Source organism: Camellia sinensis, chromosome 2, assembly GCF_055761805.1.
Source record: "Camellia sinensis isolate YWXY chromosome 2, ASM5576180v1, whole genome shotgun sequence".
NCBI classification, from domain to species: Eukaryota; Viridiplantae; Streptophyta; class Magnoliopsida; order Ericales; family Theaceae; genus Camellia; species Camellia sinensis.
This window is the reverse complement of record NC_138962.1, coordinates 200,401,466-200,427,686: the sequence shown is the minus strand read 5'-3', so window position 1 is coordinate 200,427,686 and position 26,221 is coordinate 200,401,466. Positions and strand designations below refer to the sequence as shown.

General features: G+C 32.6%; 2 protein-coding genes across 3 annotated transcripts; both read right to left on the bottom strand.

Annotated features, from left to right (window-relative positions):
- Nucleotides 1-13: 13 nt before the first annotated feature.
- VAP27-1 (vesicle associated protein) lies at nt 14-5,825 on the bottom strand. Its single transcript, XM_028224897.2, has 8 exons — nt 5,432-5,825; nt 5,235-5,305; nt 5,019-5,100; nt 4,212-4,327; nt 3,928-4,092; nt 3,757-3,813; nt 1,427-1,504; nt 14-420 (listed from the first exon to the last, which is right to left on the bottom strand). The coding sequence occupies exons 1-8, from the start codon at nt 5,481-5,483 to the stop codon at nt 310-312; spliced, it is 732 nt and encodes a 243-aa protein (XP_028080698.2). The 5' UTR covers nt 5,484-5,825; the 3' UTR covers nt 14-309.
- Nucleotides 5,826-15,787: 9,962 nt separating this feature from the next.
- Nucleotides 15,788-20,427, bottom strand: LOC114282253 (cytochrome P450 family protein). Of its 2 annotated transcripts, none has more exons than XM_028224894.2 (2): nt 20,240-20,427; nt 15,788-17,083 (listed from the first exon to the last, which is right to left on the bottom strand). In XM_028224894.2, the coding sequence occupies exon 2, from the start codon at nt 17,025-17,027 to the stop codon at nt 16,023-16,025; it is 1,005 nt and encodes a 334-aa protein (XP_028080695.2). In that variant the 5' UTR covers nt 17,028-17,083; nt 20,240-20,427; the 3' UTR covers nt 15,788-16,022. The 2 variants fall into 2 exon arrangements, with proteins under 2 accessions (XP_028080695.2, XP_028080697.2); XM_028224896.2 differs by having other exon boundaries at nt 19,996-20,303.
- Nucleotides 20,428-26,221: the final 5,794 nt, after the last annotated feature.

Sequence of the window (26,221 nt, the reverse complement as noted above, 5' to 3'; positions counted from 1 at the left end):
TTCACAATACCACTGATGGAGAACCTTCTTAAATTACCGAGAAGCATGTTAACAAGGCAGCTGTCACACAATGCTCTTCCAGTCTTGCCCATGCAATTACACTCAAAAACACAAACAAGAAAACAAAAGAAAATCAAAATCAAACCCGTTAGTGCATGTCTGTTAAAGTCAATTACTACATGACAGCTAATGCAATACAAAGCTTTGTCCTATGTTGATCACACATTTGTCTTCTTCAAAGTTCTGTATCATTTTAAACATGGGATAACACCTGATGATCAAACAGACGGCAAAACTCCAGGGGGTCGGTCATGTTCTCTTAAGAAGATACCCCACAAGGATGCCAAGCACGCCAACAATAACGACAAACATGAATGAAATACCACCACGGCTTTTCTTGCTTTCTCGTCTCAAGAGCTCCTGCACATGGTAAGCCCAAATTAAGTCATACAATAAAAGCACTTTTGTGATGCTGTTGAAGTAATATTTTGCGTGTAAAACCATTACTTACAAGATCTACATATATAAGATCTAATAACCGTTAATTAGGCAATCTTATTTCTATCAACTGGAACTATTGTTAATATTAACAGAAAATTGCAGAATTAGTGTACATTTCACATGGTTGATGAATTTACTGTTTAATAGGCCTACTGAAATGAAAATATTACATAAAAATGTAATATATATCTAAAAAAAGTCATTGACACCATTTCCAACAAGCAGCGTGTACATTTCATCCAATAGAGATCACTATGTATGTTTAGTCACACTCATCAAACATGCACCCATGGATATCATTTATCATAAATTATTAGGGAAAGGGATGATAAGTTCAACTCATTGTAGGACTAATATGCAAGACGCTAAAGAAAAAATATTTAATTGCCTATCCAAAGCTAAAACACTTGTTGAGATCCCTTTATTTTTGGCTAGCGAAGACGTTTTCTATTTTTCTTGATTTGTTTCAAAACAATTGAGAGACATGAAATTACAGGGGTTGCAATCCTTTGCGTGCTTTCTCTAAGAATGTCTTACCCATAAAAAGGTCAATAGTTTGTAATCCCATAGATGATCACAAATGAAGTTTAAATATGTTAGTTGTGGTACAAAGTACACACAAATTTCTGTTTATCAGAATGTCTGAAATCATGTAAATCTCTCTCTCCTCCACAAGATCACAAACATTTACAATATTCTAAATGCATTAGTATATTTATGAGCATTTTATGGCATCCAAAGGAGCAACGAAACAAAATCGATTGTAAGAAGATTAAAAGATTCTGCCACAAACCCTCCAGAAAAGAGATGCAACAAGATGGTGCTCCATCTTTCCCATAAGTTCTGAGCATTTATATGTTTCCAGTATGCATCCATTAGGAGGGTTGGTTCTTCAAAAGAAGTATTCACAAACTGAATCTCTTACCAGTTCTTGCTGAAGCTTGCTAGTTTGCTGAAGCGCAGATTTTTTCTCCTCGGTCAGCTTAGAAATAAGAGCTTTTACCTGAAATAGAATGAAGTGTTGCTTAATTATATTATACAGTACTAATTCTATGACCATAGTCATAGAATTTTAAAAAATAATAAATTCTATGATCATAGTCTATGCAAGAATCAAAGTAGTTGCCATGATTTAAAAACTTAAAACCCATTTAACAATACCCCACAGAAATTGCTTTCTGGACTCGGTAACAATATCTAACCGCCCACATGAACCAGAAAAATATCCAAAATGGGGTTTTGCAGTCATCAAATAGAACATGGAAACTAATAGAATTATAAATGCACGTTTTATAGAGTCAGATTCTCTGGACAGCATCCTATAATTACAAGTACCACCAGTTTGAAGAAGTGTACTTAGGACAAGGTATCGTATACCCAAAGAAGACCAATACCAAAGGTCAGGAAGTTTACAAAGTCACATGCTTCAGAGTAATCTGACACATTTTAAAAGATACAAGATTTCCAATAATGGACCATAGAAGCAATTTCTTCACAACCAACTCTTATGACAAACAACCATTCAATGTCCTGAAATTCCTATGAATTAGTATTATCACAAATTTATATGCAATAGATGACTCTTTTTACCCATGCACACACAAAGCATTCAAAAATAAGACAATGCACCAAACACAAAAAGGATGGTATCTTGCAAGGATGAACATAGGTAAAAAATTTAAAATTCAACGAACAAATTAGATTAAAACCTAGTAGACAGAGAAAAGGGGAAGTATGCATGCATACATCAGATTGAGAGGTCAATCATAGACCTCAATTCTTGAAGATTATTTGGTATAGGAAAAGCGCAAATAAAGCCTTCCTAAATTGGCAAATGGTCACTAGTAACTTCCTAATCAGATGTATATTGCTACAGCAAAACCAAAGATGCTGCATGAGGAAAACAATATGAAAAAGCTGCCTGTGTGCAACAGAGAGCTATTAAATCTAACCACTTGAAAGTGAAATCAAAGAAGCTTTCTAAGTCACTAGTGTTACTTTCACATTTCGACCATAAAATATTAATTTCACCCTTACCTAAGCATCAACTGCCAGTCTAGCAACCCCAAGTTTCTAAAATATATTAATCTAGATAAAGAATTCAAGTTACTGAATTATAAGGCCGGAAACAAAAATATAGGCATGCTACATCAACCTAAAGTTGCAAGTACAATATTCCTAAATATAATTCCAATTAATGTATAATAACAAAGATGCACTTTGGAAGAGGCTAACACAAAAATATGGGTTTACCAGCCTCAAAGAGAGATAATTGGGATGAATCGCATGGTATAATTGGGCTCTTAAAATGAAGGAACTATAAGCAAAGACAAGGAAGATAAATGCCGAAGTATGATATCTCTAAAGGAAATTCAATACACACAAGAGAATTAGATAGTTACATCTCCTTCATAGTAAGCCAAGACATGGAAAAAAAAAAGGTTTATATGTAGAAATTTAATATAGTAATTAAGCATTTGAAGGAAAATGACTGAACAACAATAATCTCATAGACCCAAGAAAGAACAACTATTAGAAACACAAACCTGAGGCAATTTTTTTTTTTTTTTTTTTTTTTTTTTTTTTTAAAAGAAAAAAAAAAGAAAAAAAAAAGCAAAGGTATGAAAAATAAAACATACTGTTCAAACTCAAGAGGTCCAAAAATCAAATGTACCAAATTTACAATAAGTAGAGCACTTACAGTCTCCTCTAAATGGAAGATGTTAACCAATTAGCAAAAGCACATTATATTAAAGTAAATTTCAAATAAAGGAAACTACAAGTTGACAATAAATGTACATGATATATGCTTTCAATGTTTAAGTTCCAACTTATGATGAGACTATGGCGGTGCTTGGAAACAATTTTTTTCGGTTTTTTTTTTATTTTTTTCACTAAAAGACAATTTTTTTGCAAAACCACAAAAAACAAATCCAAACAAAATATCACATCAAATCTCATAATCATTTCACTTTTTCTCTCACAAACATCACATCCAACCACAAAAAAAACCAACTATCTTCCCAAACACAAAATTTTTTTTCTCCAATAATATCCTACAACTAAAAAAACCTACATAAAAACCCACTTCCTAAACACCCACTATACCAAGCTAAAAATAGATACCCAAAATGCAAATTTTCTTGGTAATGATTATTAATTAAAATACCTTCTCAAATATCCACGATAAACTATCATCTAAGCATGCCAATCCAAAGGCCATATATGGGAAAGGTTTAAAAAATAAAAATTAACCTCTGAATTATTATCTTGAGGCTCAACATGTGCCCTTTCCACAAATGCTCTTGGAGCCTACAAACAAAGTTACACAAGTGTGTCAAAATGTAATCTGGTGAGAGGCAACTTTAAAAACACAACAGACAACTTCATCTCAAGTTACCACTGTATGACATCTCAAATACTCACAGCAGTATATTCAGGTGTATTTACAGTCCCATTGTCAGATACTGAAGCCCTTGGTGAAGAACCTTCCTCTGATCCTTCTCGCACTGGTGATGGTGGTTGCGGTGGAGGGACATAAGCAACTCTCAACTTAGATTCCTCGACTTGGTTCCCAGACTCTTTGTTGAACTTTAAAATTAAAAAACATATAAACAAATAAACAAAACAAAACAATTATATGAGCAACAACACATTGTTTCAGATTTTTGGATCTTGCATACAAAATTATATAACAATTTCACAATTACCATCTCTGGAGTGATATCCTTTGCGGTAGCTCCAGGACCAACAACTGCGCTTTGAAGTAAGAACTTGTCCTTGCATTGCATGTCAGGAGGAGCCTCCTTTTGTGCTTGCATTGTCACTAAACCACACATTTTTTTTACAATTAATCGCCAAATAGAGAGAGAGATTTGATATCGATAATTAACAAAGAGTAATACTTCTCTATCCCAAAAGTTAGACCTACTTTTCAAACTTAATAATGTGACAGTCTATTAAAATATCTAAAACAGCTCTCTCTATCTCATGGATTCTCTAATCATCAGCTTATCATATCTTTTACCCATTATTAGGTCTTAGAAATAGGTCTAGAAAGTGCATACTACTGAAATTTTAGGAGTACGATGTACTCCAATTTGAAATTATCTTACCAATTACTAATATAATATACATACCCCCCTAGATCCATCCTTGGGTGTGCTTCTACATCTGTGAAATATAAAGTTTGATAGCATAATTAACAAAGAGTAGTGCTACTCTAACACAATAGTTAGACCTACTTTTCAAACCCAATGTGATAGTCTATTAGAATATCTAAAGCCCTCTCTCATATATCCTCTAATCATCAGACAATCCTATCATTTACCCATCCTTGGGTCTAGAAAGTGGGTTCTATATCATTTTCCTTAACAAAAATGGTTGATAAGGAGATGAAAATTATGGTAAGAAACACAAATTAAAATGAAGAATTGAGAATTAAATAATTAAAAAAAAAAAAACTAAATAGCAAAATTGCAGAGAGAGAGAGAGAGAGAGAGAGAGAAGAGAGAGACCTATAACATCGCATGAAGAGTGTGGCAACACGATTCCAGTGTTAGGCCTAACACAATACTTCTTCGGATTCGTCGTTTTGACCTAAAAAATTGACAAATTCACGAATCAAAAAAATTACACATTTCCAAATCTCTAGGGCTTGATAAATCTCCCAAATCACTTTCACGAAATCATTACAACAAAATCACATTCAAAGAATCAAAAATTGATTATACCTTGAAAGCAACCGTATTATCAGAATTGTTCAATAGTTGCAGAGAACACGAGATCTGCTTCTTCAATTCAACTTTTTTTTTTTTTCCAAAACAAAAACACAAAATCTTTTGTTAAAAAAGCACAGATCTGAATCCAAAAAGCGAATTGTTGTATAAAGGAGAGTTTAAAAGTATGAAAATTATGAGAGAAAGTTTACATGGAAATTGAAGCTCCTGAGGTTCGATGCTGAGAAGCTCTCCGGTACTCATTTTCGAAGCGATCGGTGATTCTCTCACCGAAGCGTGGTTTCAGTTGAAAGAAGTGGTTTTCCGATTCCAGCGAGCGGTATTTCTGGTTTTAGAAAGAGAGAGAGAGAAGAGGTGCAAAGTAGCAACAGTGGGACAGTGTCTGTTATCTATGCTATACTGTTGTCCCACTTTACAGTTCGTGCGTTTCCTTTAAAAGTCTCATCTTCAATGTGAAGTAAAAGTAAGGTGCTGGTGAATCAATTTTTGATGGTGTAGTTTGCGGTTTGGATTCGTCTGTATATTTGTAATTTGGAAAAAATTAAATCTTTAATTATTTATAGTGTAGGTTGTGATTTGTGTTAAGGCCCCGTTTGTTTTAGATTATAGGGAGGGTATTGGGACTAGTAATACTAAGATATTATTAATGTCCTTGTTTGTTTACAGAGATAGCCTTGAGAATATTAGTCCCTTGGTATTACTAATACCCTTGGAAGGGGGATTGGTAAGGAGGAGGTAGAGATGGTATTAGAAAATAGTGAGGAGATTAGAAATTTTTTTATTTTTTATATATTGGGAATTTTTTTTAAATATAATGTTTAATTTTTTATATTTTTTTATTATTTTATATAAAAATAATTTAACAATTCTCATTATTAATCCCCTCACTATCAATCTCCTCACTATTAATCCCATCACTATGAATCCCTCCATTCTATCTCCCAAAACAAACGGTCATAATAGTATTCGTAAATATACAAGTCATTTGTAGATTGAACTTTTTGTTTTAAAAATTTATTCATGATGTAATGCTCAACAATATAATTAAAATAAAATTATTCAAAATTTTAAATTTATTTAAAAGTAATTTTTTATTAATTTTTACATTTATCCAAATATTAAAATGGGATAACAATAACTAGTTAGGAATTGAAATAAGGACAAGTTTGAGATCTTTAAAAAAAAAAAAGATAAAAAGATGAAAAATTATAAAAATAAAAATAAAAAATATCACTGTTCACTAAAAGAAATTATAAAAAAATGATTTTTATACAAAATAACGGTAAAAAGCAGCGCTGACATGAGTTGCCCGTGCAGACTTTGACAACAAATTACACAGGCGGAGGCAAGTTTAAAGATAGTGCTGTTCGGTCCGTGATCACGGGTTTCATTTTGATAATCTGAATAATTCAATATGTAGAAATCGTCGAGTACTATATGCCTGTAAAAAATCACATCGATCGGATATCGCTAACTATTTGATCAAATTAGTTTTGTATAAAAAGTGGATGGTGTTATAGTTAACAGTTACAAAAAAAACTAGCACGATCAAATAGCTATCGATATCTGATCAACGTGATTTTTTATGAGCATATAGTACTCAACTAGGTCTATACATTGACGGTTCTGATTAGCAAAACAGGACCCATGGTGGGCTCGCACAGGCCGAACAACACCGTCCGATTCAAACCTGAAAAAGAGGCAATTATTTCTCATCTCCAAACCAACCCACCACACTGCCAACTGTACGGCCTACCCCCATTAACTTCTTCTTCACATTTATTTATACAATTTTTTAATACACATTTTTTCGTAAAAAGTCAAAAAATTAATCCAAACATTCCTATTTTTTTTCTCAACTTTTTAGTCTAAAAAGATAAAAAATATACTTATTTAGAACACCCTAAATAATTTATTATTGAACTTTATCCAAATCTATTAAATAAAATAAAATAAAAACATTTACAACCTCGCAAATTTTATAGAAAATGAAAATTATATAATTTATTTAGTTTTCAATCTTCAAAGAAAATTTCAGTCCTCTTTCTAAAAATTTTCATCAAGAGAAAAAGTAAAAAATAAATAAAGGTTTTATACCCCCATTTTGTGGTTTAGAAAACAATAAAATAATTTGTGAAACAAATCTTGAAACTTTGTCCAAATATAATAGAGAACTCAAATGATGAGAATGATTCTAAGATAGAAAAAATCTGTCATCAACTTTATCTTTCCCTTTTGCAAAATTTACGAGAAAATTTCACAGTCTAGATTTTTTTTTTAAAAATGTACAAAGATTTGAACGGGCAAGTATTGGTGTGGGTAAAACTCGTGACCCACCTGCAACTCACAAAATAAAAAAATCTTAACCTGCTTCTGACCCTAACGATTTTGCAAAACCTCCTAAATAGGTGTGAGCAGTTCGGGTTAAGCGATTTTCACAGATTAGATAACCCTATACCCAATCCTAATGTAAAGTGTTAAACGGTATATTTAAAAAATAGATAAATTACACTTTGCTCCTTTTGGTTTATTTTGGCAACTAAGAAAAAAGTCAGCTTATTGACTTATTTATGTCACGTTATCTCTCTATTTTTTTCTGCATATTTAAAAAAAAAAAACCCCAAAAAGTTTGTGTTTTTTCTTATTTCCCAAGATAGACCAAGTTTATTTTTTCTCACTCTCCATTCACGTTTCAAGTTTTTTTTACAGTTTACTCCTAAAGTTAAAATCTGTTAGAAATTAAATAAAAAATGACATAAGAAAAGTCACGTGACATAAAAATATTTTACTACATATAACTCACATATCTAACATAAACTTAAATTCCAATATAATAATATATATTTTTTTATGTAATGCGACAATTATTATGGTATTTTCCATCTAATTTTTAAATATAAACTAGTTTTGGAAGTAAACTAGAAAAAACTTAAAACAAAAAGGACCATACTGAGAAAAAATAAATTTTAAGGGTCAAAGTGAAAAAATGGTTAAACATAAAGGATGCAAAATGTAATTTAACCTTAAAGAATTCCTTTTTTTCAAAAAAAAAACCTTTTCAAGTTTACTAAATTTTCTTTCACTTTTTTTTTTTTACTACTTTGATTTTCAAATTTTTATATAAAAAAAAACACAAAATTGTTTAGAATTTTAATAAAAGTAGGAAAATTTTAAATTTATATGTTGAATAAAGAAACCAGACTAACCTCGCATGAGCACAATCTTCATTTTTCAATAATATTATGTGTACAAAAAATCATAACGAAAATCATATATGTGTAAAGCTAACTACACCATAACATATTGATTTTTTTTTTTTTGGGGTACAAATAGTACTATTCATGATGCTTGGTTAGAATTTTTCAAAATATCTTTTCAGAAAATTTTACTTTCTTGTTTTCCGTATTTTTTTGTTTTTACTGAATTTTTTAAATATTTTAAGCAATTTTTTTACTTTTTAGACATACCTAACATAAATATACCTAAAAAGTGAAAAATTTGTGAAAGAAACCTTTTAAAAATTCACTAAATATCAAAAATACAAAAAAAAAAATACGAGAATTCCGTACATATTTTGTATTTTTATGTATTTATTAGTTTTTAAAAATATTTTTTCATAAATTTTTTACTTTTTAGATACATCTAAGTAAGGTGTATCTAAAAAAGTATAAAAAATTGCTTAAAATATTAAAAAATTCAGTAAAAACAAAAAAATACGAAAATCAAAAAATTCAGTTTTCAAAAAAGTTAATCCAAAAAACTCAAACCAAACACACTTATTGTTTTTTATATTTTTAAAATGATTTTGTTCACAATTTCATTAATAATAGGGATTTTTTTAATTTCATCCTTCTGCATGATATTGCACATTGTAAAAGTTTCAAAAACAAAAAAAAATATGGTCATTACTCAGTGTTGGTCCTTGTTAAAATATTTTTATTTGGTGATAAGTTCTTTCTTGGCAAATTTTATTTATTGGCCTTTTTTTTTTTAAAGTTCTTCAAACTGTATATTCTCAATATAGAGGCCATTGAATCTCATGGAGAGGAATGTGATATAAAATATGGAGGTCAAGTAAAGTCCGGATTAAGTTAAATCATCAAAATATTCTGAACTTTGATTATTTACATCATACAAGTCCATGTGTAATGATTTCAAACAAACATGTGATAATTCCAAACATATAAGATCTGATATGTAATCCTAAGGGGTTGAATGATAATTCCAAACGAGGCCTTAGTATGTATACTAAAGACATTGTTAACAATATTGATATCAAAATTACTAATCTCAAAATTAATAATCTCTTGTAATCATGTTGAACTAATGTTGAGGAAAATATAACTAATAACAGATTGTACAAAATGTTTGTTGTTAAACTTGGATCTACATTCTTATTATAAATATATATATATATATATAAAACTACTTGCTCCTAAAAATAAAAATATTTTCTTAAGCTTAGCGACCTAATCTTTTATTTGAAGTTGCTAATGACAACCTAAGCTTAAGCCTAGCAACAAAGCTATTTTCTTAAATTTTCATTCATTCCTTCTTTTGCAAGGAGAAGGCTGGAGTTCAACTCCCCCTAACTACAAATCTAATGACTAATTACTGACTTTCGTCGATCAAAAATAAATAAAAAATCACCATCACCGGCTATCTCTCACTTTTAGCCATCGTTAGCAACTACTACCGACCACTATCAACCATTATCCATTGGCAACAACCATCTTCTACTAATATCAATCACTTCCAACCACCTCTACTCATCAACAATTACTTTCAACCACTGCAATTCCCAAGCCTCTCCAACCAGCCCTCACTTGTTTTCAAAACAATTTTTTGAGACAAGTATAAGTCAATTTTTTGTTTTTCATTTTTCATCAAAAATAAACATAACATATTTAATATTTTTTATAAACAAAAAATAATAAAGTGTAAACATTACCAAAAGACAAGGTGAATTGTTGGGACTCTTTGGTTTTGCTTCAAAAGCAACTATTTGAAGTTTCCTAAAAGTTGTGTTCTTTTAGAAGAAGAAAAAAATTATGAGAACTTTTTTTTTTTAAAATCATTTATCAAACAAATTATTGGTATTTTTTGAAAAAAAAAAAAAAAAAGCACAAAATGAAAATGATATCAAGCAAGATTTTTAGCTACATTTAGGTTGGTTCAATACATTTACATTATAATTCAGACTTATACTATCTACAACAGATCATGCTATTTTTGGCAGTAATACTTCAACATATTACAGTATCAAAATATCATATTTGGGTAATGATACATCCCACTAAAAGTGGTGCTCTAAAGCATCACTAATGAGTTGGCAAGCACTTTAAATAAAAAAATAAAAAAAAAACAAGACACAAGCAGTGGGCCCCGTTCACTGCCACATCACTAGTGGTGCTTTTAGAGCACCACTTTTAGTGGTCTCAAACATTATTGATCATATTTTGAAAAACTTTATTCTAGCAATTCATATGCTATATTTTAACACGATTTATTTCCATCAAAGGATACAATTGTGTGTACCTAATTACACACATTCACAATGTCTTTAATTTATACTTTTAAAAACTTCAATTTTTTGCTCCAAAAAGAAAACTTCAATTCATTATCCTAATTCAAAATGACATTAAATAAAAATATATATATAATGGTTAATATTTTCTAATGAAATTCTTTCAAATTGTACTTCAAATTAAATTATTTTAATACGATGTTTAGTATTTTTTAAAAATTTGTAATTTTATTTTATTTATATACAAAATAAATAAAGTGGTATTTTTGGAGGCAATTTAATAGATTTAAATAAATCAATAATCAAACATTCATCATGTTTAAATTTGACAAGATGAACGACACACTCCTCGAGTCTTTTTTGGTGCCTATCATGTTATTAAAAATAATACAATAAATAGCACACTATAATAAGAAATACCATGTCAAAAAAGGAAATGAGAAAGATGATACAATGATATTTTAAAAGTCTAGTCAATGTAATCCAAGCAAGTATATAGTTTCTAATAGCAAAACAAACACACGTGAAGAGAGCAATAGATTCAACAATGACCAATCTAGAAAATACAAAAGCATAGGCAATGATAAGTTTTATGAGATCACAGTGCCCTACTCACTTGTATATGTTGTGAAAGCAAACAAACCATCATTGTTTGGATATTTTCTTTCTTCTTGAATAAATGCTTGAGTGGACTTTCAAACCGGTCATGACCCACGTATTATTTATTTATTATTATTATTTTGGCTACAACTAAGAACTTCACATATATTATAGAATTGAATTAATATACTTTTCGTCCGTAAATACATGGGTGTCATTTGATTCCGATATATCAATTGTGTCAATTTGATTCTCCTTTTATCTAATTTGTATGCAAAAGGTATACGATGCCCATTCGGTCCAAATTTTATAATGAAATCGAGGTTTTTTTGTTTGAATCTGGACAAAAATTGACCTGGAAATCATTTAAACACAAATTAAACATGTTGAAAATGAAACCGACACAATTGAAATAGGAAGGACCAAAATGAAACATAGGGCATGTTAGGGGCCCAACCACTGGGCCATCTGCTATGTGTTAGGATCAAACACACCCAGAAATATATCTCACACACACAGGAAACACAATATTTACGTGGTTCGGCCCAATGCCTACATCCACGGACAGAAATGAGAAGTTTTCACTAAAATGGAGCAAAATACAAAATACAGAGGAGGAGATGAAACTCACTCAACTCACAGCTCTCACTCTCTAATTTCTGATCTATATCTCATCATCTCCCTCCCGTCTCTATTTATACACAAAGGAGTAGGTGGGAGAGCCTTCATTCTTGACCTTCAACATGGTTGGTGGCCACCAAGCTTGACTTGGTTGGTTGTCTTCCTTTGTTGACATGAGGATCACCCCTTTCACATGGGGTGACCTTCAACAATCACCCCCTCAGCCCATGTGAGGTGATCCACAACAAAACCTGCTGCCAAGGTATCAAGCACCCCCTGATTGGATGCCCTGCACCCCCTGCTCGGGATACCCTTGCATTACCGTGCAGCTTCTTGCATGATGAAACACGGGAGCAACTAGAAAACTTCAGAGTTTGACACATCAACATCTTCAATTTTCCTTGCTCGGAGCTTATTTCTGAACAACCAGCCTTTGCTTTCTGCACTTCAGAACAACTTCCCAGCGATCTCATACGCCCGTTGTCTGTGCTGCAATCCCTGATGTTCGGTTCTGTCTCACTTGTACGTCCGTTCTGATGTTTGACAGTTAGCCCTTCTGCCAAGACACCTTCCACCGGTCTGTACAAGTTACCACTATGCAACTCCGTGCATAGTGCTTGCACCCCCCTTATTGGAGTGCATTGCAAAGCTCACTTTGCGACTTGAAATTGCATCCCTCCCTTGCATCTTTTGAGAGGTTGCAAAATGTCTTTAACACGGGAGCAAAAGAAACTCTCTTCTTCACTGGCATAGTTTCTACAGACTTGGTTTCTTTGCTCTGAACTTTCTTCAAGATTGGCTTCACTGGCTCAGATCTGTGCACCTTTGAACTGCCTCCTTGCGTTCCCGTGCACCGTTTTCGCCATTCTTGATGAAAGCCTTGCTCAATCATACGCTTTGGTTGCGTATGTTCTCTCTTTGTACCCTTTGACTGGCATTTGACAACACTCATCTTTGTCAAAGCTTCTCCTTCCAGTCTATACAGTTTGTTGCACAATTTGCCTTGCAACATTTCTCTATCACCTCTGCGTACATGAAGAACCCCGCCACTAGATGAGAAACAATTTCCTTTTAGATCTAGCATACTCAGGGAGATTAGATTCCTCCGTACTCCTGGCACATGTCGGACCTCAGATAAAATTACTTTTCTTCCATCCTTAGTAAGGAATCGCACTGTCCCTATGCCGACAACTCTATTCACTGTGTTGTTGGCCATCCGGATAGTGCTACCGCTGACTCTTCGATAAGTGGAGAAAAGCTTCTTATCCGCACATATGTGGAACGTACACCCTGAATCCAAAATCCAGCCGGGTGTCTCCAACTCTGACGAGATTGTAAGCAACACCTCTTCATCGTCAGAGGAATGCACTGCAACTGCTGTAGTTGAGGGACCTCCGTGTCCCTTAGCCTTCTCTTTGGCTTGTCTGTCCGCCTTTTTCTCTGGGCAATCTCTTATTACGTGATCCTCTTGATCACAGTAAAAACACATCCTCGTGTTGTCCTGTCTGAACTGTGAACGCCCTCTGCTTTTACTTCTTCCTCTACCTCTGCCCCTTTCTCTATCTCTGCCTCTACTTTCTGTGACAAGGGCATGGGACTGCTCTCCTTCCATCTCTTTCTTCCTTGCCTCCTCGTTGAATAAGGCGTCTGTGACCATCCCCATGGTCAGCTTCCCTTCGGGTGCAAAATTACTGAGAGAAACCACCAACGTCTCCCAGCTGTCTGGTAAGGAACTGAGTAATAATAATGCTTGCATCTCATCCTCCAACTCCATTTTGATTGATGCAAGCTGGTTCACAAGGCTGTGGAATTCACTGGTGTGTTCAGCAACAGACACACCATTCTTCAGCTTCAAGTTTATAAGCCTTCTCATTATCAAGGCTTTGTTCCGTGCGGTCTTGGACTGGTACATGCCCTCCAATTTCATCCATAGGGCATAGGCGTCTGTCTCTTGGGCAACATGGTGGAACACACTGTGGTCAATCCACTGTCTGATTTGACCGACAGTCTTCCGGTTGGTTTTTATCCAGTCCACATCCTTGTCTCCATCTGGTTTGACCCCCTTTAGCGCTATAGGGTCAAACAAATCTCTACAATACAGGACGTCCTCCATCCGCGGCTTCCATATCGCATAATTAGAAGCGTTCAACCGAATCATCGGCCCTGAAGCTGATGTGGATTCCTCCATCATCCAGAAAGTAATCTCTGTTTGAAAAACAGGCTTTGCTGTGAAGTCCGGACTGCTCAAATTAGCCGGAAAAACACTTCGGATTGCCAAAATAAAAACTGCAAATTTTTGAAAAACTTATTAGCACAATCTGACCGTACGGATGTGTCCGGAATACTCCAAATAGTCAGAAACCACTATTGGATCACCAAAAACGGACTCCAAATGGCTTAGATCAAGCCAAAACAATTTTAACGGTGCAGATCGGCAGAATCTGGTGCGCCTGAGAAGCACCAGATTTTTCTCTGTTCGGCTGGCGTCTGGCTGACGTGAGCGGCTCAGTCAGCGGCTCGGTCAGCGGCTCCGGCTCGGTCAACGCGGCTCCTGCTCGAGCGGCTTGATGCGCGCGCGTGCGGCGCGTGTCGCGCGTGAGATCACGCGTCGTCTACCTCTGAAAGCGCGTGAGGCGCGTGCATGCGCGTGAACTCACGCGTCTTCTACCTCTGAAAGCGCGTGCGGCGCGTGACGCGACTGGGATTCACGCGCCAACTTCTAGGGGCGCGTGAGAGCGCGTCTGGCCTCTGTTGGGTGTCTGTTTTATGTTTCTGGACTCCTCTCGTCGAGCCCTTGCTCCTGGTATGCTCAAAATCTGATTTCGAGCAATACGATTTCTGGACAGTTTCGGAACAACACTCTGTTTTTCCGCAAAACGCACAACACCGGCTCTGATACCACTTGTTAGGATCAAACACACCCAGAAATATATCTCACACACACAGGAAACACAATATTTACGTGGTTCGGCCCAATGCCTACATCCACGGACAGAAATGAGAAGTTTTCACTAAAATGGAGCAAAATACAAAATACAGAGGAGGAGATGAAACTCACTCAACTCACAGCTCTCACTCTCTAATTTCTGATCTATATCTCATCCTCTCCCTCCCGTCTCTATTTATACACAAAGGAGTAGGTGGGAGAGCCTTCATTCTTGACCTTCAACATGGTTGGTGGCCACCAAGCTTGACTTGGTTGGTTGTCTTCCTTTGTTGACATGAGGATCACCCCTTTCACATGGGGTGACCTTCAACACTATGTTTCCATTAAACAGAAGAAGAAAAACATTCCACCCCAATGAAATATTTTGCTTTCACTTCAATCATAAGATAGTGGGTAAAACTAAAGTCACATTAGATAAGAGTTTCTCCATTTGGTCAAAGTCTTCAGTACCTTTATCCTCCTTGCCAACTAAAAATATGATAGCAGAACTTGACTTTAAAGTCTAACAGTAGCAAATTCAAGAATCTTTCTTTCTTTTCCTTTTTAAAAATAAAAAAATTATATACATATATTGAATTGGAGAACATTCTCATGCAGTATTTTAACATAAGAACATCAAAAGGGGTCAAAGCTGAGATACATAAGTAGCAAACTTTAAATAAATAAAAAGGCCTAAGGTTCTGATAAAATTATTCTAATTTCAATTATTATTATTGTTAATGTTTTAATTAACATTTCTGTGTGGTAAGTTTGATCTAATGTATAAATATATATTTGACAATGAATATCTACCAGCCAATGAATAGACCCCTCTACCAAGAAATGCCTAACTGACAAAATACTCAATAATCATTGATTACAACAATTTGCTTTCTATTATATGTCTCCCTTCATACATAAGCATACAGGTCTGTACATAATATATTGTACATGTACAGCACAATCGAAAAAATTAAAAATAGCAACCAAACGAAGAAGTATGTGATTAAACAGCTACAATATCCAAAAACTAAATTCAATTCAGTTGACATCTAACCGACCTGTGTATGAAGGCGCCATCCATTACACACCCTTTACCATATAGACATCAATTAGCATCAGCAACAGCAGATGACTGTGGTTGACGAGCACGAGCAGTGAAACCAGCATACCAAGCAACCCTCATGAGCTGCATACCAAGAATCAATACCCACCAACACACCAGTCCTCTAATGGAGTGCACCATCCACGCCGGTGCATTAAGCTCAGCCCCAAGCTTCAGCCCTCTCATAAGCTGCAAAACACGGTATGCTTCGTAGATAACAGGGGTCACAAGCCACACTGAGGACTGCCAGTGCCATATAAGCATCTCTGTAATCATCTGTACTGACAGAAGCAGAAGGTATGGACCCAATAAAACAGCAAACGAAATAGGGGGGAGTTGGGGCTGAAGGAAGCCCTTTTGGGAACCAAACATCATTATCAAGGGAATGATAAAGCCGGTTATGGTTGCAACCATGTTCCAGAACCGATAACTAAAAGGAGCCTTGCTGCTACAGGGTTCAGTTGGGTTTTTGGGACGTGCACAAGAATTGGCCATGAGAAGGAAGAGCGACGCGCCGAGGTTAAATATGCAGTCAAGTCCAGTCAAGGAAAGTAGGCTGGCTATGTTGGGTCCAAGGAAAATCGAAGATATGGGTAACCATAAGGTGGGGGCCATGCCCGTGGCGAGGAGAAGGGACGGGCCCAGAAGCCACATAGGCCATTTAAAGTACTGAAACTGGACAGATGACCGTGTCTGATCAGCTGCATCTGTAGCCTCTTTGATAGTGGTTACAGGAGCTTCATCTGTCTTATCAGAACTCAGGGTCTCAAAGATGTTGGCAGTTTCCTTTAGGAAATTCCCTCCAGTATCATTATTTTCAGCATATGTGACGGGTGAGGCTTCCCATGGAGACAGATTTGTACAGCAAAGAGGGGATGGTTTAATGCATTTATGGTACAAGGTGTGGCGATGCTGTAGATTTGGGTATCTCAACAATTTCAGGCTCCTAGAGTGTATCTGAGTAATACTAATGGTTGAAATAGTAGGAGATTGGATGAAAGAAGCCATTTTGTGTTTCAGGAGCTGAAACCTTAGGAGGTTTAAATTGTGGCTTGCTTAACTATCTGAAAGAAGAAAAAATAAATTAGAATAATATAATAGACAATTATAATAAAACATAGATGTGTGTTTGGTTGAGTTTTGAAAATATATTTTCTTAAAAAATTAAAAAAACTAGATTGGTGAAAAAAGTGAAGAAAAAAAAAACACACATTATTTTCATATGGTTTTCTCTTTTGAGGTTGAAACAAATTTTGAAAATTCAAAAATATCTCTTTTGGTGTTTAATTTTGTCAAACTAGTTTCTAATTTTTCCATAAAAAAAAAAAAAAAATAAAATAAAATAAAAATAAAAAAAATCAGAAAACAAGTTTTGAAAGAATCAGAAATCACCACCTAACATGATATTTAAAACAAACACACACGCACACACACAAAAAAAGAAAAGAAAAAAAAAAGCCATCCTCAAGTTCTCAAGCATGATCCTAAATGCTATAAAGTAGAGACTTGTTAAGAAAGAAATGAAAGGAGAATGCACTTGACCTAATTACTTGATGCAACATTGAGAGCAGTTGACAGAATCCATCCCCCACAAACATCAAATAGTTATTGAAGTCATCCAATAACATTATACTATACTTACCTGGCCTTATATGGCTTTACCAAGTAAGGCAAAAAATGACCATACACCATGTAAAATCAATATTCTAATTGCTAGGGTGCAAAACAAAATGTTCAACATTTGGCAGTAGTAAAACCCTGACTCCAAGATCTATTCTTTATGTTCAAGCTGTTGAGTTTAATTGCATAGACTTTAACTCGGTCTTGTTAAACCAACAGTAGGCTCTCTCAAGTTAATACTCTTAGTGGAAACATATTTCATTAGACACCAACATATGTCATTATACACCAGAGCATTTTACAAGGTGAGTAATCAACAATAGGCTCGCTGTAGTTTTGCAAACTAATTCCCTGCTTGAGCTTTTCGCTGAAGGTGTAGGGAACAAACCTCAAAGTACTTTTACAGCTCTGCACATGTGCAATTGAGAGTCCTCTCAGGCAGGCTCTTGAGCAGACTCCAAAAACAATGGCCTTGTTTGGTTTGTCTCTTGAGAGACAATTTTTGAGAAAATTTTTTAAAATTTTGATTGGTTGAAAATTTTTGGAAAAAAAATTCAAAATCACTTTTCTCTCTACTACACATCAATCAATCATTTTTTTCTCTCTCCTCTCCCCTTCTCTCACATCCTGCACATTTATCACTCACTTTTTCTCTCACACCCACATATTCAACTACAAAATAAATAAATAATAATAATAATTAAATCATCTCAAAATCCAAAACTTCAAAACATTCAACCAAACAAATTTTCAAATTTTGTAAACTTTTTTCAAAAAATTATTTTTCAAAATTGTTTCACAAATACAAACCAAACATGACCAATGGGTCTTTCAAAAGCAATTTTCTAGTGAAAATCCAACAAAATGTCGGGAATAAAACCAGGTCAATTGGTGCCTATGAAAAGAACCATGTCCTAAGTAATGCAAATGCTCCTGCAGTTTTTATCTTAGATGATTGTAATGGAGCTACAACTTTGCATAAGCTACACACCTGCTTCAATTGTACTCAACAAGCTGACAGCCCAAACCTAGCTACTCTTACAAGCATGGCCAACTCACAATGCATAGACTCAAGTGTTTTGTCCGTTGGAAACTGTCAATCTAACCTAATCTTTCTATAACACCTACTTTAGAAAACCACTTTGAGCAGGTCTTCCTCCTAACAACCACATCGAGGGGATTGGGTCCTAACCTTTCACATTCATGACCTTTAGCTGCCTTTGATCCACATATATGACAGGAAAGAGGCTCTGATACCATAGTTACATACCTTTTCAAGATAAAATCAAAACAGAAAAAACAGGGAGAGGGAGAGTAGCCAACTTGAGGGGGCTAGGAAATACAAATCTCCAGAGAGCAAAAGCCCTAAATTTTGAACTGGCTTTGATCATTCTATCCAACCACACAGCATGTACAGATTATACATACCTATAAAAGATAACACCTAGAGACCACACACAAAATCAATAACTAACCAACATTATCCTAATTAAATATCAAATTACTAAAAATAGAAAGCTTCATCGTCGTCGTCATCATCCCCCAACCCCACCCCTCCCCTCATAAATGTACCAATCTAATTACAAGTAAGACATCAAGAAAGCCATTGTCTCAGGCTACACAAGCATACAAGCACAGCAGCAGAAGTGATAGTACTGGGTTAACAGTTACCATGGTCATAGAATAAATAGAGAACCAAAGATGAATAGAAATCATTCTACTAAATACTAGCACAAGAATCAACTATCAATTGCTAAAAACCAATTATTATGCAGCGGTAGGGTAGTGGTGAGTTGATGGGGAAATCTATAATACAAACCTCAACAAGGCAAGCACTCTATGCCTCAGTTACAATCATTTTCAGTTTTTGGTTATGACCCATTGTGGTATTAATCCATATGCCTCAATTATGATCTTCTTGTGATCATTGGTTATAACTTATTGGGATTGTTATTTTAGTTATGATCAACTAAATCTTTGGTTATGGCTCAAGCAGTGTTTGGTTATGATTCATAGTGGTCTCTTTGGTTATAACTGAAAGTATTTTTGTCAAGATACAAAATGGTACAAACACCACAAAATGTCATAACTTGCATTTGGTCCACATTTTTTTGAGAGTGTGTATTGTAGAATCTCTCGAGTTAATAACTACCATCGCAAAAATTCATGGTGTTTTCACAAACATCACAAACATAATCCTATAAGTTCAACATTTTGATGCATACTCTCACTCGCAAAAATTACACATATACATATCAATAGATTCAATACACAGATACAAGCATAAAAGGAGATTTCTCAAAGCAATTGGTCTTTACACAGTACAATCAATGAAAAAGTCGATAACTATGCATACCACTAACTCCAGTTAAACATAGAATTCGGAACTTTCGGCAAAAGCCCTGTTTGGTTGCCGAGAAACGGAAGGAAAACAGAGGAAATTCGCTGAAAAAACCCGGATTTCTCAGGAATCAAAGGGGGCAGAAAGTGCAATGAAAATGAAAAATCGATTCGAAGAGCGATTTAAAATTACGAAATTGAAATTGAAATTGAAATTGAAAATGAAAATTAAGAGTATAGTACGCGATCGAATTTTTTACCTCATCTAAGCAAGTCTCTCAAATCGAGATTGATCGGTTGTTCCAAAATATTTTGCGATGATTTACTTCTAGTCAGCCGTTATTGAGAAGGGTAATGCTCGGGTAAACCAAATTCCCGATCAAATAACGAATTTCCTATCACATACACGAGAGATTTGTAATTTTATGGAGTAATACGTGAGACATTTTTTATTTTTTTTTCATCACATTATCTATCTACTTTTCTACGCATCATAAAAAGTACACTTATTTAGGTCATCACAAACAACCCCTTACTCATGTATTTGATAGAAAATTTGAAGAGTATAGTATTTTTTTTTATTTATGTTAGGTTTGGCATCTCTTAAAAAAGTCAAAAAATTAAAAAATTACTATCTTATTTAAGGTCAAGTTTGACATCTTTTAAAAAATTCAAAAAATTATCACTATTCACCAAAAAAATATTAAAAAATTAATTTTCTACACATCCATACAACTCAACAATCATGAAAAATCTGGCGCTGTGCAGCATTGGTTGAATACTATTGCACAGTTTGGGTGTAATTTTCATATATTACTGTTTGGCCTGTGGGGGCCCATCACGGGTCGCGTTTTGATAATCTGAACCGTTTAATGTGTAGAACTCATTGAATACTATATGTCTATAAAAAATCACATTGATTGGATATCGATAACTATATGATCAAATCAGTTTGTATAAAAAAAATAGATGGTGTTATAATTAACAATTGAAAAAAAAAACAAACCTGATCAAATAGCTATCGATATCCGATCAACGTGATTTTTTATAAACATATAGTATTCGACGAGTTCTACACATTGATGGTTCAGATTATCAAAATGGGACCTGTAATGACCCCCACGGCCAAACAAAACCGTCCAGTGCAATGCTCAAAAAGTAGCCAATAATTTCTTACATCATTTCGGCCGTGCAGATTGTACAGCTGTGGCCCATACATCTCTAATCTTCTCCTACACACTTTTTTATACAATTTTTTAATACACATTTTTCTATAAAAAGTCAAAAAGTTAATCCAAACATCCATATTTTTTTCAACTTTTTAGTCCAAAAGACAAAAAGTGCACTTTTTTCCCTCAATAAGTCACATCATCTTATTTAAATTACATCACCTCTTTACCACATCACTTCAAATCCAACTCATATTTCATGAAAAGTTAAAAAGTGTACTTATTTAGAACATCTCAAATAACCCTTAAAATAAATTAAGAAGGGTCTAACTTTCCTCCAGTCCTAGATCGGGTTGGAGGGTACTATAGGGCCTATAGAAGCTCATCACGTGTCCCGTTTCGATAATCTGAACTGTGTAATGTGTAAAACTCATTGAGTATTATATTACTGTAAAAAAATCATATTGATCGGATATCGATAGCTACATGATTAAATTAATTTTGTATTAAAAACAATGGACGATGAAAAAATAAACAGTTGACAGAAATCTGATCAGATGAAATAGCTATAGATATCCGATCAAAGTGATTTTTTACAAGCATACAGTATTCGACGATTTCTACATCTTAAACGATACGGATTATCAAAATGGGATATGTGATGGGCTTTTATAAGTCCAACAGTATCTTTTAATTCGATTTGGGACAGGAGGGAAACTAGTCTCAATTAAGAATGTCACGATATGATGCTTTTACAAATTTGAACCTGGAAAATTATACAATTTTTTTTTTCTTCATCATTAAATAAATAGTTTTGTTAGAACATCTCTACCATTTACTCAAAAAATTTATTAAATTTGAGTAAAGATTTGATGAAAAATTTCATCTGATATCATATGTTCCAATACTAATTTTTCAATTTTCATCAAAGAACTAGTTAACTGGGAAGATATACGTGTAGATGTACAGGCAGTCGTTCGCTTGTGTAAATTTTCATCAAACAATCGGTTAATTGAGAAGATAACTGGTCGGTCGTCCAGTGTACGGTGAAACTTCTGCAAAAATAACGGTTATTTGCAAAAATTTGATGAACCATGAAACCTCTTTCAATTTGATGAATTTTGTTTTATTTTTTCCTTATTTGATATAAGTTTTGATGCCATGGTTGAAGCAGAAAAAGTGCACGTGTTTCACCAAATTTAATTTGATGAAAAATCTTAGTAAGGGTTAAAAACGCTCTAAGCTGATTAATCGGTTATATTTTATTCATTTCATATTAGTCGGCCGGATACAACAAAATCATTCTATTACATCTAATGTACTTATTCAATCTAATAAGCACATTATATGAGAATTGGAAAATTTTAGAATTGTTTCTCTTATTTATTATGTTTACTACTTAGACAGGCTTATTTTGAGAAGTAAGTTAAAAGTTGACTTTTTGACTTTTTTCAAAAAAACGTATAAAAAAGTATAAAGGTAATATAATTAAAAAAATCAAAAAAAAAAAAAAAAAAACTGCTTTTAAGTTGCCAAAACAAGCCACAAAATACCATCTCCTATTTTTACTAAGAAATTGAAAAAAAATTCCCAAAACGAAAGAAAGAGCAAAAAAATGTGAAAAGTAAGATAATAAATTAAAATATTTAAAAATTGCTTTGCATCTTCTTGTGCCATCCAAGTCTATAACAGATGCCTAACGAGATGGCGTGCACTGCAATGTGACTTAAATGTTAGGGAAGATTGATGTCATTTTTCCGAAACTAATGGGGTCAGTTGTAATTTGGGAAATTGTCAGGGGAGATCCATGCAATTTGCTCAAACTATTTTAGTTTCCAATATTATCTTCTTCTTCTACCTTTTTTTTTTTTGTTGGTATTTATCATTTTTTTTTTTTTTTTTTTTTGTTGAGGAATGCATTTATCATGACCTTACACAATAATATATTTGGTAGTAAGAAAATTTAGTGACTACTGCACTAAATGCAAATGATTTGAATATTTATGAAAAAAAAAAATATATCAAATATCAATAAACACATGTTTAAACTACATTTATCTTCACGAAAATATACAATAAATATAATTTTTAAAAATATTTATTTGATTAAGTTGATTAAATATTAGTAATTACATGTCTAAATCACATTATCTATAAGAAAAAATGACAATATAGAGGCATGTGATTTTACTAATTGAAAATTGAAAACTGGCAAACATTTGGATAGCGTAATAATATATAAATATAAAATTTATACATAATTTTTGGGGGGTAAACTATAAATACTTTTTTTGAGATTTGATTAAAATACAAATCATCCTTATAGTTCTAAAAATTACATTTCAACCCCTGAAATTTCTAATTTTATAACAAATCGTCTCTTTTATTAATAAATTATTAAGTAATTAACAATTTTAAATGATGTTAGGAATATGTTTCAATTAATAATTTATGTAATTTTATTATTGTATAAGAGAGCAATTATTAATTTTATTTTTTTAGTTAATTCTGTTAAATAAAAAATTCTGATAAAGGATATTTGTAATTTTTTAAATCGTAGGAAATATTTATATTTTAAGCAAATCTTAAAAAATGTATTTATAATTTATCTTAATTTTTATATATAATGATGTAATTTGAAGAAAATTTTTTATTTTAAAATAAGACATCTATTGTAATAATGTTAGCATATCATTCTTGTGGTGTTTATTTTGTATAAATATATCTCAATGTCTCCACATTTGTGCATTTAATGTCACAAGATTACGGTAAGAGGTTTTACTAACCCAAAACAAAAGGGTGGCTGCTGTGTTACTGTTGTACGACTATATGTAGGGAGGTAAGAAAAATTTTAAAAATTCATCAAATCAATTAAACCAGATTAAATTGGTCATATTTGGTCATCGTTTAATAAAATTTGATATGTGTGGTTTTTAAATTTTTTTATTTTTGATTCGGTATCGGTTCAAGCATTTTGTACACCGAACTAAACCGAAATGATCGCCTCAACATATATTGTATTTATAATACATATAATCTAATTATATAATGATATTAATGAGTATAATAAATTATTAACTTTAATTAATTAATTTTATCATCTTTATTATTTAAGTTTGTAAACTTTTATTATAGCCTCGTTTGGGAACAGATTATTTTAGAAATTTTTTGATTTTTTACGAAAATATATGCAAAAAAATAGAGAGAGTGATGTTGATAAATTGTAATGATTTTTTAGCTTTTTGGCTTATGGTGATCTTAACTCTAAATCATTATTCTTGAAACCTCAATATTTTTTAACTTTTTTTTTTTTTGTTAATCTAAGAATTGAAAAGTATTTATGGAATGGATTGGATTGGATATGTTTGAGATGGTAGACAAATAACTAATTTAATGTTTTTGTATAAATTAGTGATTATATTTAAAAGTGACTTAAGTTTGAAAGGTCCTAGACCAATTAAGTCGCATCAAACCGAATCGTTTCAATTAGTTTAGTATGGTATGATGGGAGAAATGGTCTGTATCAGTGTTCAAAATAATAAAATTAACATTATCGGTTTAGTGAAATTTTTTACCTAAATACCGGCTGTACCAAACCGATTACATCCCTAGCTATATGAGTCCATTTTGGGATCCGTTAGGATAATCATTTTTTTTTACAGTATATCAAGTAAAACATACCTGTAAAAAATTTAAGTTGATCAAATATCGTTAATTCTTTCATCTACTCACATTTGTATTCAATTTTATCCTTCAAATCACATATTTGTTATTTATTTTTGTAGATACAAATACAATTCGACAAAATGGTTAATAATATCTAATCAACTTGATTTTTTATAAGTATATTTTACTCGATGTACTTTAAAAAGTGAACGGTTTGGATTATTGAAACAGACTCTAAGATGGGCCCATATAACCTCACGATAGTGGTTGTTGTGCCCCTCACGCAACAACCATCCTATTTCCAAACAAAAAATGTTACACGCTTCAAATATTTTACCAAAATTTCTACCAAATTACTGTGCATTTATGTCTCGTTTGAGAACATGCTATTTTATTAATTTTTTGAATTTTTGACTAAAATATGAAATAAAAAAAAATTGATATGTTTGAAATGACTTTTTGAGTTTTTATGAAAAGATGTGTAAAAAGTAGAGTAAAAAAAGAATCTTTAACTTTTTAGTATAAGTTGTTAATTTAACTTTTTAATATAAGTTATTAATTTTTTAATTTTTAAAGTGATTTTTTAACTATTAGACTAAAAGATTAAGTTGCCAAAATATTAAAATACATGTGTATTTAATGTCACAAGATTAAGGTAAGAGGTTTTACTAATACAAAACAAAAAAGTTAAACGTTCCAAATGTTTTACCAAAATTTTTAACAAAAAATTTGAAAAAACATTGGTTAAATTACACTGACACTTTTTGAGGTTTATATTTATTATAGTTTCCCTCTTCACCTTTTGAAAATTACATCTCCCTCCTTGAAGTTTAAAGTTTCATTACAGATTTCTCCCTTAGCAATTTAATTTTTTTAAATACTAATTTTTTCCTTACTGGGTAAATTACATTGACACCTCTCACATTTTAGAAATTACAATCCCTAGGCTTAAAGTAGTATTACCAATTGCCCCCTTGGTTGGTATTTAGTTAGAAAAAAAATTCATTGAAAAAAAAAAAAATTGGAAAAAAAATTATTTAAAAAAAAATTAATTGAAAAAAATTTTGTTAGTGAAATTTTTAAATTTCTGTTTAAAAACCAACGTAAACTCATTTTTTAAATTTACGTTTTTTCTCAAATTTACAAACTGAGACAACCATTTATAAACCAAAAAAATTATCAAACAAGTTTTTATGATATTTTTTAAAATTTTTATAAATATAAATTGAAAACTGAAAACGAAATAGTTACCAAACAGGTTTTAAATGGTAAAAATGTCGTAAAATTAACAAATAATTAAATAAGTTACTAACGTAAGAAATGATTTATCAAAAGATTCTTAGGCTATGTATGGTTTGATTTTTAGATTTTTTTTTTTAAAATTAAAAATAAATTTGGTTAAGAAAT

Bases quoted from the DNA above. Each gene is read 5' to 3' on its own strand.
- LOC114282253 (XM_028224894.2), bottom strand. From the start codon at position 17,027: ATGGCTTCTTTCATCCAATCTCCTACTATTTCAACCATTAGTATTACT.
- VAP27-1 (XM_028224897.2), bottom strand. From the start codon at position 5,483: ATGAGTACCGGAGAGCTTCTCAGCATCGAACCTCAGGAGCTTCAATTT. The intron at 5,101-5,234 runs GTATAATCAATT...TCAATTTTTTAG, and splicing joins ATAATACGGTTGCTTTCAAG to GTCAAAACGACGAATCCGAA. The intron at 3,814-3,927 runs GTGAGTATTTGA...CTTTGTTTGTAG, and splicing joins ATACACCTGAATATACTGCT to GCTCCAAGAGCATTTGTGGA.